This window comes from Xyrauchen texanus, chromosome 1, assembly GCF_025860055.1.
Source record: "Xyrauchen texanus isolate HMW12.3.18 chromosome 1, RBS_HiC_50CHRs, whole genome shotgun sequence".
NCBI classification, from domain to species: Eukaryota; Metazoa; Chordata; class Actinopteri; order Cypriniformes; family Catostomidae; genus Xyrauchen; species Xyrauchen texanus.
Window position 1 is genome coordinate 12,302,287 of NC_068276.1, and position 12,980 is coordinate 12,315,266.

Below are 12,980 nucleotides of genomic sequence, written 5' to 3' on the forward strand. Positions count from 1 at the left end.
GATTGAGTAGCTTTCAGCTGATCATGTGATTCTAAAATGTCAGCACCCATGAGGCCGCCCCTGCCGCATGTAGAATAAAACTGCTTTTATAAGGTTACTGATATGACTAGAGTCCTCATTACATTTCATTTCTTCAGGAGTAAAATTTTTTAAATGGGGAAAGAGTGCACCTTTAAAGATTTTAGGCATGTTCTGATTCATCTCAAGCTTTGGTGGATATCTTTATACCTGGGTTTGGTTGGAGGTATTCCGTGGTCTTAGTTATAAGTTCAAACACACTCTTGTTGGTGACTTCTATTTTCTGTAAATGTTGCAAAACCAGATTGTCAGATGTTAAGAGTAAATATAGTTCTCACGTAAATCATATAAGAAGTCATGGATGTGAAGGTTTCAGCAAAGGGCTAATTTCTGCCACTCTTACCCGCTCCATTTCCATGAAGTCTTCATCAAGCTTTGTCCCTTCGGCACCACTTATCTTCTCACTCAACAACTTTATGAAAAATATAGATAGAAAGAGAAATTAGATCAGGGAGAGGAAGCAGTGACATTAATCAGGCTGATTCTGCATGATGTTTCCCTGCGCATGCATTGGCGGCAGTAATACTGTACAGTATCTATAATATTATACATAGTTATAGAAATGTGTCATCATGGATTTTGATGAATGAATCCTAAACGGTTTTTCACCATTTGCAATTAACCTTTGCCTTCACCAGTTCATTTGAAATGGTCCTGCAGTGTGGCAAATACATATAAAAATACATATATTAATATGGTCATACAAGCTTCCTGCATTCAATTTATTAACAATAGCAAAATTCTGTTTAGAATAGTTTTTGATGGAATAAGGCATGTCACTCTAAACAACATGTCAACTTCCCGAAAGTATTTCATGTCAATTCCCCATAGAAACACACTAATAGCTAGGCTGAAGTAAATGCCTATAGCTGTCATTATGTAACCATTGTCTGTGAGTAGTGATGGGAAAAGCAATTATGTCAGCCAGTGTGTGTGAAGGCAACAGGCTACTGCACAGTATCAGGCAAACTGCACTAATAGTGAGTGCCAAACAAAACAATCCAAGCTAGTTAAGCACCACTAATAATCACTAAGCGGATTAACATATCTCGCATAGCAAAACGCAAATATGAGTACATTTTTTGCGAAACAGGTTAGTGGAAACACACTGGGCAATGTACAATTGTAGTTCACAAAATCAAGATATTTCAGACACTTTAAAATTCAAATGTATCAGAAGAAACTGATTTAAATTAGGAAGATATTTGCACGAAAATATATAATATATGTAATAGGCATAGATTTAGATGGTCGACTAGTTGGTTAGCATTGTTTATTTCTTCTTCTATGTTTTGTACCTTAAATTTATTTTTCGCAGGGGTGTTTTAAAGGTTGAGACCCAACTTCTCAGAGAGAGCCTCTCGGTGAGTAATGAGATTAAGTAACGGGAGTAAGATTATTAACATAGTAAAACTCGCAGTTAAAGTTGTGTCTCTAAATTTGTCCCCTTTAAACACCACCACTAAAGCCATAATTTTGTAACATATCAACCACTTTTAACAATGTTTTAAAATAAATTGCATACTATTTTTACATTTAAAATAACATAAATTACTTCCAGACTTCAGAATGCTTTTTATTTTGAGGACTATGAGAGCTTTGTGCAATTAAAAGATATTACATATCACATTTATTTGTAAAATTACTGTCAATCACCCTACTGAAGAGCTGTGCAAAGTGTCCATATATCCTTAAAAAATGCCACAAATGTCCCACAATGCCACATTACACTTATGTGAGTCATGAAGGTGTGAGGTTAGAAGGTGCAAAACATGATCTTTGCAAGATCCCCCTGTCTCCAATTAAGGCATCATATCATAGATATGTTTAAGCATTTTATTTTTCACCTCAGGGCCACTTATAGTCAAATTATGATCACAGATGAGATACACCAATCAGACACAACATTAAAACCACCTGCCTAATATTGTGTATTTCCTACTCGTGCTGCCAAAACAGCACCAAACTGCATCTCAGATTAACATTCTGAGATTATATTCTTCTTCCCACAATTGTACAGAACGGTTATCTGAGTTACCACAGACTTTGTCAGTTCGAAACAGTCTGGCCATTCTCTGTTGACTTCTCTCATCAACAAGGCATTTTCGTTGAGTAAATTCTAGAGACTGTTGTATGTGAAAATCCCAGGAGATCAATGGTTACAGAAATACTCAAATCAGCCCATCTGGCACCAAACTTCATGCATGTGATTATCTAATCAGCCAATGGTGTGGCAGCAGTGTAGTGAATTTACTCCAAATGGTGCCAAAAACAAAAAACATCCAGTGAGCGACAGTTCTGTGGACAGAAATGCCTTGTTGATGAGAGAATTCATTGTTCATTGTTTCAGAACTGAAAACTTCCTCAATAGAAAAAGAGCATTTATTTAAACCAAGCTTCAAAAATGGCTTGTTTGGAATTTGTGGAACTTGTGAAGTCACAAGGACCAAATACATCTGCATATGACTGCCTCTTCAGCAAGACATCAAAGACTATTTTTCGTCATTGCACCCTTGGCCCCACCCACTGGTGTTCACATTAGTCACAGGTCAAGAGGAAAGAGATGGACCTGTCATGGGAGATTCATCTACACTTTTAAGGGGACTTACACAGGAGACCTTCATGTGCCTATCTGGATTTAAATGTTTTTCTACATTAACCTGCACTAGGGCAAACGGCTTTGACCGTTATCATGGGTTTTGCGCCACTTTTAAAAGATGAGATGTCAAGTTAGAACAGCTGCACTGTTTCTTGCTGTTTTGAAGGCATCCTGGACTGTTTTTGCACCCATCTGTGCTATTTTTAATTTGCTAGTCTTTTGTAAACATGCACTAGATAGACAAGTGCAACTTTTAAAAACCTGACTCATTGTGCTGATGCCACTGACTGGGAGAAACAAATGCTGTTCTGTGTGAAAACTAAAATGGAACATGTGAGATGTGAAGACCAGCATCTCTGCTTTGGCCTGTTAAAGCCAGATGAAGCACCCAACATCACCACGGATTGTATTATGTTTGCGTATTCAGAATATTTCAGCATTGATTGTATGTTTTTGGCTCAGATCAGCGTGGATTGCTTGTGAACCAGTCAATGCATGAATCAAGAACTGTTATTGAATAAGCATTATTAAAGATGGAGCAGTTAAAAACTCTATTGGACCAGATACAAAACCATAGGTAAAGAATATTTAAAATGGCATGACTTTTATAGTTAAGGTGCCACTGTGATTGAGTGAATGGTTTAATGTATTCGGATACAACACATTAGGTGTAAGAAATTGAGTTTTATAATGTTGTGAAACTTGTTGTTAATTTTCTTCTGATTGATTTTCAAATATGGCTATATTGAGGGGCTGCATGATGTTAGCCAATCATAACAGTGGGGGTTAATATTGAAGTCTTAAAGGGCTAGAGAGCTTAAAACCAAGCATTTCAGAAAGAGGGACAGAGAGAGGGTGGAACAATTATTATATATTACTAAATCTTTACTAACGTTATAAGTGGACCTCAGAGAAGATAATAAAACTATAAAAAGAAGAGTACGTAATGGCCCCTTTAAAGGGTAACTAAACACCTGCTCAGAGTCTGACTCCACCCACTAGAAATATTTGAAAATGCTGGAAAAGTGGGCAGACCCCGGCGGGGATAGAGGGAACGAACCGAGTGCGGGGCTGAGCGGGGGGTGGGGTGGGGGGGGGCACCTGAGACTCGTAGTGACGGATTAATTGACAGCTACTGTCAGACTCTATGTTATTATTATTCCTCACACGGTCGCAAGACGACATGTACATGAATCTGGCGTGGTGAGCTGGAACCTGCTTACGTCAGCTGTCACCGCTTACGTCACGAAGTACCGCAACAGCCAATAGGAAAATTCAACTGCAGTAGCCACCGTTCAACCTGAAGAGGGCAGCACTCAGACGTTTTTACACCATATATTGTAGAATTAAAACACTTTATACACAAATGTCAAAAAAATTACTTGAATCAATGACCAGTACTAATAAAGCCCCATGCTTACAGATCATTAACTAAAAAAAGTTGGTTTAGGGTTTAGTTACCCTTTAAGAATTAAATGTGCCACTTTTTTTTTTTACTCTAACTTTAAAAGTGTAACTGTACTGTAGTTCCCCTTCTGTCACTCACTTGACGTTGTGTCAATGTAGTGACACTAGGGGTCTCTCTTGAGAGCCTCAGTAACCTCTTATCTTTGAGAAAAGCCCAATGAGAATTGGCGAACAGAATTTGCATGGCCCTCCCCCGGACATACAGGTATAAAAGGAGGGAAGCGTGCATCTGTTCAGACAGATTTTTACTTTGGAGCCAAGCGGTTGTGTTTCAGCGAGCTGAGTAAAACCCCCTGCTGTTCCACTCACCTCTAAAGAGCATACACTGTTGGAAATATGGCGCATTTCAGCGACAGCCCTCTACAAGAATATATATTTCTCTAAAAGAGTAAACACATTGACGTTGAATGTCTTCATCGCTGAGCCCCCGTGCTGGATGAGAGTTTCAGCACTGCACCAGAGAGCGTGTTGGCGGACTCTGATGCTGAGAACTCGACTGAGCAAGCGCCTACAGGTGTGCCGGACCAGTCTGAGGCCTACAAGCCGTTATACTTACCTGGGCCGCCACGATTGTCAGGCTGGACTGGAATCCCAAACCCCCCACCCCCACCAAGTTCATTTGTTCCCAGAGGTGCATGACGAGCTCCGACTCCCTCGCTCGTCTGCTCTCAATACCCTTGATGGCGGGGCGGTCCACGTGTACACGGAACTCCCCAGCTGGATAAGGCAGTTGCGGTGCACCTGTGCCTGCAAAACGCCGCCATATGGCGGAATCGACAATCACTCCCCTCCAAGGCCTGTAGGTTGATGTCGACCTTGCCCTCTGGGCCACGAAGGTTACAGTGCATGCACTCGGGCAGGCGATGGCCACCCTCGTGGTCCAGGAACACCATCTGTGGCTGAATCTGGTCGAGATGCGGAAACCCGAAAAAGCTCACTTTCTCAACGCCCCCATCTCCCAGATCGGCCTATTCTGCAACACCATAGAGGGCTTTGCCCAGCAGTTCTCAACGGTGAAGAAACAGACAGTGGCCATTCAACACATCTTACCCCGCCACGGCTCAAGATCCCACATTTTGTCTGCTTGCCAAGGGCGTCCCCCTGCTGCGGTGAAACCCCAGCCAGCTCTGCTCCAGCCCGGGCCCAGTTCTCAGCCCCAGCGTAGAGCTCCCTGCAGGAAGCGGATGCCCCCATCTCACGGACCACCTCCCAGACCCAGAAGTCTCCCAAGCGCTCCAGAGATGGGCAATCCAGGGAAAGAGAGACATCTACCACGGAGCTGGTATTCAGACCACTCCATTCCCCGGTGGAGGGCCGGAGAGATAATCTTTTTTTTTCCTTTCCTTTGCTTGCCGCACCACCAACGGGCTGTGGTACCCATGATGCTGCAAAGGAAACCCTTCTGCGCAAGGACACGATAGAGCCTGTCCCTCAAGGTGAGATGGAGAAGGGTTTCTATGGTCCTTACTCTGTCGTACCCAAAAAAGGCAGTGGGTTGCAGCCAACCGGGCATTACACAGACTCCCGTTCAAGATGTTGACGCAGAAACGTATTCTGATATGCGCCTGTCATCAAGATTGTTTCGCAGTGATAGACCTAAAGGATCCATAATTTTACTTCTCAATATTACCCCATAACGGACCCTATCTACTGTTCGCTTTCATCGGCCAGGCGTATTAGTACAAGGTCCTCCCATTCGGTCTGTCCCTGTCCCCTCGCGTCTTCACGAAAGTCGCAGAGGCAGCTCTTGCCCCATTAAGGGAAGTGGGCATTCCCATACTCAACTACCTCGACAACTGGCTAATCTAACGCACTCTTGACAGTTGCTCTGTGCGCACAGGACCTGGTGCTAACACCTGGATGACCCGAAGCCGTCCAGGGCTTCGGGTCAACTGAGAAAAGAGCAAGCTCTCCCCGGTTCAGATAATCTCTTTTCTCGGCATGGAGTTAGACTCAGTCTCAATGACAGCAGAACTCACGAGCGAGCCTCACCCGGCTGATGCGCACTCTGTCATGGGGACGTTTGTCCCTCGAGCGTACACGCTTAATACAGCTAGATTATAACATAATGGCTCGTGATTTATTGAATCATAATATATGTGTCACTGTGCATTTCTTATCGTGAAGTCAATTGGCAGTACGCAGCTTTATTAATAAGAGAGAGGTTTTTTGAAGTGAATGGGCTATATGCACGCATAACTTCCACGTTTGACGCAAGGATGCTCTTGCGTTTCCGGTTGGGGAGATTTAAAGTGGAGGTAAACAGGATTATGGCAGAGTCTTCTAAATTTTCACGTTGTTTGCTTGAGTTGCCAAAATTTTGTATTAATGATGTGCGAAGAATTGTACGAATGTGCAGTACAACGCCACAGAGCAAGCTTGAGAAAGGTTTCAAGTTTTATGTTTCGTCTTATCTCTGCAATTATGAAGGTAAGTTCAGATAGCCTGAACTAGTACGTTATGGCTAACATTGTGCTATTATTTTTACATTCCGGCCAGCAGCAGACTAATCATGCTAATATAAATGTTTGGCATGTAATGTGTTTGTAATTTTGTTTGTAAAAGTGTCAGGTAAAATCAGGGCCACAAATGAGATCTCAGTGAAAGCTCAGTGTTACCGCTCTATGAGGAAAGCAGAGACTCCACACCAACTAAGAGTAGGACTGGTATTTTGAAAGTGACGTTCAAAGTTCTTTTGAACATGTTCTAAGTTTTTACTTTTCTAACGTTACCACTGTTCATTTTGGATAACCACAGATGTTATCTTAGCTAGTATAGATGTTTATTGTACAAAATGAATAATAATAAAAATGTAATGCAGTTCTATCAACGACAGATGAATAGCACTGCGTTATTGCAAATTCTAGCTGAAACAGTGGTAATGGAGATACACTGCTGCAAAGTTTGTTTCCTATTCGCACATACAGACTTTTTGTCAGTAGCTTTCCAACCGTGGATGCAAACTAATTAATATCATTGACAATGAGCTACAAAAATATATTTTTTGTATGTAAAAAAAAAACGACTACAAGAGGAAAGAGTTGTAGGTGATAGTCATACTTGTTTATAAAAATAATTTACTCATTAATCATTTTGCATACACCATAAGAAAGTTATTGAGGGCAAACATCTGAATGTATGAAACTAACTTTACTGCAGTTGCAGATACAGTGTAGCAGAGTGTGCAGGCTTTCTAGTTAGTCTATAACACAAAATGGGAGTTTATTTTAAAACTCTGAAGAATAGTGATATGAAATGTTGTTTTACCGGACATGGTGGCTGCAGATGCAGAATGTATTTGACTAACTCGGCTACCCTTCAAACTGATCATGTTCTACCTTGAAACTGTTGTTGTCTTTACTTGTTCACAGCATAGACTAGCTGATATACTTGATGACTATACTTGATGTTTTTTTAAATACATTTTGTTTGTGTATTTCAGATGACATTACGTGATTCAGAGCCAGTTGTGCTGGTTAACAGCTCCTGCTCCTGTGTGGCTGGGAGTGGGATGTGCAACCATTTGGTTGCTTTGCTTTACCAAAGAGCCCATTACTATGAATGTGGAATGTCTGTCGTCCCTCCTGTCCTATCATGCACCCAAACAGAACAGAAGTCGCATAAACCACGAACAATGGTTTGTATCACTTAAATATCTGGCACAATGTTTGTTTCGCTATAGTCTTTCGCTATAGTTTTGATGACAACTAATAAATAGGGAGTGAAGCCGGGACCGGTGGATACCATGGTGGTAGTGAAGCCCAAACCAGGTGCTACTTCAGCAAGTGGAATCAGGTATGCAGTGAGTGTAACCATGCATGCCATACTATACTGTGTAGCAAAAAATGTTTATTGATTCCCTGATAATGTTATTCCAGATCTGCACTTTACAAGGCCTACAGTGGTGAGCTGCCAGATCCATCAACAATCGACCCTAAAGCTGCCTATGCTGACTTCAAACCAGGATCTCTTCCCCTTATCTGCACAATGAATATCTCACCTGACAAGCAACTCGTGGACTCTATTTTCGGTAAGGTACAAGCTGGCAGTATCCTATCATACCAGCATCCACCACCTACACCGGATGGTGTTATCACCCATAAGGATGCACCCCCATTCCCAAAAGTGCCACCAGAGGGCTACCAGTTAAAGCCAACAGACTGTGCATATGTGCCAACAAACCAGGAACAGCTGCATATCCACTCACTATCTGTGACATTGTTGCAGTCACATCTCATTGAGGAAGCAACCAGGTGTCAAAGTGCAGCACCTGAGTGGCATTCACTGAGGAAAGAGAGGGTGACTGCTTCAAATTTTAGGGAGGTTAGCCATGTTAGAGGTCCAAATGCTGCAGAAAACCTAGCTGAGAGGATCATCCGAGGGACACGACAAACAACACACATGAAGAGGGGACTGGATATGGAGACAGGTGCCTTAAAGGACTATGCAACTCTGAAAAACCTGAACTTGAGGAAATGTGGACTGGTAATTCATCCAGATGCACCTTGGCTGGGTGCGTCACCTGATGGGCTGGTATATGACCCGCTTGAGAGACCATCATTCGGCTTGGTGGAGATGAAATGTCCAAATGCACTAAGCTACATTGACTGCAGGTACCTCAAGAGTTAATCATGGAACATGTACATTAAAGGAAAGCCATGCTTATTATTGGCAAGTGCAGGGGCAGTTGCTTATGACAGGTATGGAATGGTGCGACTTTGTTGTCTGTGCCCATGATGACATGTTTGTGCAGCGCATTTACAGAGACACTTCTGTGTTAAGCTCCCTGAAACAGAGGTGTGATTTGTTTTTCTTTTTTACATATCTGCCAAAATACCTCTCTATGCACAAGTAACTAAAGAGTGCTTAGGAAATGAATTGATGCATGATTTTACAAACGTGTAATTTTATTTTGTAATGTCATCTGATTAAAATATTTGTTTTACAATTATATATTTTTTGACAATTTCATTTCAAATTTATGTACAGCGAATAAGGACTCTTCTAAGGTGAAAACCAAAATTATTATTTCAGGTGACTATACAGTAATAAAAAACATTTTTACTTCTAAAGCATTAGAAATTGCTTGCCCAGGCTTTAACTAAGGGCTCGTTTTGGTAGTTAACCAAGAGACAGGCTACTGTGTAAAGTTGATTGATGCTTCCTGTCAGTGAAAGTGGGATTACTGTACTGAATATCTTGTGCTCCTTCACCCTTCGAATGAGTCGCTCAACATGGACTCTGAGTCTTGCAATAGACTGTGTTTTCCTGACATCTGGCCCAGACAGTTGTGCTCCCTTTGACAGGAAGGAAGGGATGTGGACCTTGCAGGGCACACAGTCTTCCACAAGGAAACCCTTATCCACCATTACAGCCATTGTTGGTTTTAGAAGAGACACAATACCAGACTGCTTAAGAATCTCCTTATCACTGATAGCTCCTTCATAGAGAGATGATACAAAGGTTATAGCGCCGTGAGGGGCCATCCCAATCAACCCTTTGAAAGTGCAGTGAGATTTGTAGTTGGAGAATACCTCGCTCTGAAGGAGAAGAGAGTTTGGTGTTTGGCACCGCAGTTCAGTACAATCCAAAATCACTTGTGTATCAGAGTAAGACTGAAAAACATCTGGCATGTGAGCTTTGACAGTCTCCTCATCCATCCAAATGCCCACAGCTCCAAGCACAGTGTAGAGAATGTTAGCCCATGTGTTGATTATGCGGCTTACAGTTGATTGGTGAATTCTGAATCTGTGGGCCAGATCCTTCTGCACCAGACCAAATGACAGATATGTCATAAAAAGGAAAAACTCATCCATGGGTTGAAGAGACTGAAAAGAAGAAAAATATTTTATTTATTACTATTACACAAACACCATAACTTGCACAGAAAGTTTGATTGTAAAACAAAAAAATATCTTAATCATAATAAATGGTTCAGAATACATGTACCGTTGCATTGGCAGTGTGAGGAACCTCATCTGTCTTGTCTGCAGTCCGTGCTCTTGTCACGCGCACAATCTTGCCTGTTGCTGGCTCTATCTGCCTCCAAAAGGCCATTAAGTGGGCATGAGTTGCAAACCTGTGGGACATACAGCATTTAAGTAACACTTTATTTTAATGTGTTACTAAATGTACAGATTTTGCATGTTATTTATTATAGTGATAACTATAAATTAGACATAATTACATGCACCTAGCCCTACAGTAAGTACATCTAGTTCATTAATATTACTCAATACTTAAATTACACTAACAGGAACACCGTCAAATAAAGTGTTGTCAACACATATTTTATTTGATGGTATGTTAAGTGCCCATAGACCATTTTAAGTTGCAGATTTATTAGCATCCTAGTTGTAATTCCCATTAATACAACAACATATTATGAGATAGAATACAAATCCTAATGCCAGAATTTACAGAATAATACACATATCGGTGTGTAACATATTCTGTCCTTTGGGACCTGCCAGGCAAGAGAGGGATTGCATGAGATTACTGTTGTTGGTCACTCCTGCAGGACATGTGGTTAGGTGAAGGAAAATTAATGTGTGCTTACCTTGTGAAAAACCTAATGTCATCATCGGAGGCAGCAAACCGCTCCAAACAGAACCTGCTGCTGAGGGTTATCTCCTCAATTCGTTTTTGCAGCCTCGCTATTTCCGCGCTTTGATCTTCAGTGTGGTCCAGGAACAAATCCAGGGCAGCAGGCTCAGCACTGGAGCAGTAGTCGTGGTCCGAATATTCCACATCCATTGAGGGGGCTTCAGTAGGCAATGTGTCTATGTTTGGTCGCTCTACCCTTTCCCAAACTCCAGTCCGTGGGGCTGGAATACTGAAGTTGTTCCACTGAAAAAGCACCGGGACCGCTCCATTTTTCAGACGTCTGCATCCGGTTGGCGTTTGCGGCTCGATCAGGTCTGTACTTTGGAAATGTCGGCTACACACTCTTGACTGGTATGTAACTGTAAAATGGTCTCGTCTTATATTAACTAACCAGCTCTTCTGTATTGCCTTGCCTTTAGGAAACGTGTGGAAACTGAGAAATGTGTTAAATTTGGCAGATGCTGTACACCGCGGCACACAGCAGTGGTGGCTAGAGGTGCTGTCCTCCCGTCTTTGAAACGATACTTTCATTCGTTTAGATGCCATTATATATATATATATATTACTTATTTTTATTTAAAATATAGCAAAAAAAGCATAAACAAAATGAGAGGTTGCTGTTTTGTGACTAATGTTCCTTTAGTGTATAGTCAAAGAGTATAGAATCCCACATCAGTTCTCGGCATAGCAGCGCTCTACGATCGGCGGAAGTAATCAAGCATCCTTAAATTTCACCGGAAATACGTCATGCACCGCCGTGCATAGAGCCCATTGAAAGGTGAGAGAGGGTAGTCTTCGCCGCATTATACACTGCAACAAAATAAAGGTTTGATTTGTTTTTGTTTTGGCTTGTTTTCCAATATAAATATCTAAAACTCCTTTAAAACAATGTACATTTACAGCTATACTGTAGAAGAAAAATGTGTTATCTGAGAATGTTTAATATAATGTGAAGATGTTTTTTTGGCACTGCATTGTTTTTCAAACATAAAGTGAAGCGCTGTTACACAGCTGACACCTTTAGTCATTATGTCTTCGCACCCTCGACAGTGGACTGCATCACTTCTGCCTTATCCAATTTTTTTTAATCGAGGAATCAAATTAAATTGAGTAAACGCGACAGCCCTAAACAACACCAACTGGCCCGGATTGGCAAGGAACTGTAGGTTTTGCAATGAGAACTGCTCGGCCCAAAAAATCGGCTACTGATGCATAAGGGTCATTATGTATTTACGAATGCATCTGCCTGACGTCAGTTAGTTGCAAAAATTGGAAGCAAGCCATTTCTACAGCTTAGTTTCAATAACTGCTCTTTTTCGATTGTGGAAGAAGTTTTGAGTACTCAAAGTTACAGTATGTTTTCATAGTATACTAAGATGATTCAAATGATCAAATTAATTCAATTTCTTATGATGTGACCCCTTTAAATTTCTTATAAAAGTCTTCTGGGTTATTGTATGATGACCACATCCCTATTTTATGAGCTTCTATGTAATAATAAGCAAACGGGGCCTAGTCTCACTATTTCTCATTTCCTCTTCATGGACATATGCTCATTTCATTGAGGAATGAGCGACAAATTCCTCCACTCAAAAAAGGAAGGAAGTTGCAACACAAGACCAGACAGTGATGACACTCTTATCGAGCTGCACATTCCCTTTCAAATAAACACTGTGTTGTCGAACAAACATCCAATTAAATCTAGGTCAGAGACACTTTCAAATCTACAGGCCCTAGTTAGAGTTGACAAGAATAAACTAAATGAAAAAAGTTTCCATCTATGAGGGTGAAAAGCCTAAAAAAAATCCATAACTTGCTTAAACAAAAAAAAAAAGCATGTCCGCAAAGCGCTCACTAATCAGCAATAAGATAAGCCACCTCGAGAAAAGGAGGCTAAGAATAGAAAAATCATGATGTCTTTCAAAACAGCAACAGCTTAACTGGAATCTGTCTTATTAGCAGCCTCACCAAACGGCTGGGGTGATGTCACCCTGAACAGCTGTCAGTTAAACAGCAGGTTAGGTCGCTAACGTTGTGTTTTGTGCCATTGCTTCGGCAAAGCATCTCTCACTGCAAACAGATACAATTATCATTGATAATCAACGTTAATCTAATGTTAGCTAAGTTAGGTAACGTTAGATAATGTTAACGTTAGCTAACGACATTTGCATTCAGTATCCTCGCTTACGTCGACTGACATATCTGCCTGCTTGTCGTGAAAAACAATGTA

At 41.2% G+C, this 12,980-nt stretch overlaps 1 protein-coding gene across 1 annotated transcript in view; it reads right to left on the minus strand.

Moving 5' to 3' along the window:
- Positions 1-12,980, minus strand: part of sh3gl3a (SH3-domain GRB2-like 3a) — a 65,485-nt gene that overhangs the window by 19,234 nt on the left and 33,271 nt on the right. The window contains exons 2-3 of the mRNA XM_052131428.1: positions 422-490; positions 229-301 (exon numbers count right to left, since the gene is read on the minus strand). Coding sequence (XP_051987388.1) covers positions 229-301; positions 422-490 — 142 coding nt within the window. The remainder of the gene's footprint in view (positions 1-228; positions 302-421; positions 491-12,980) is intronic.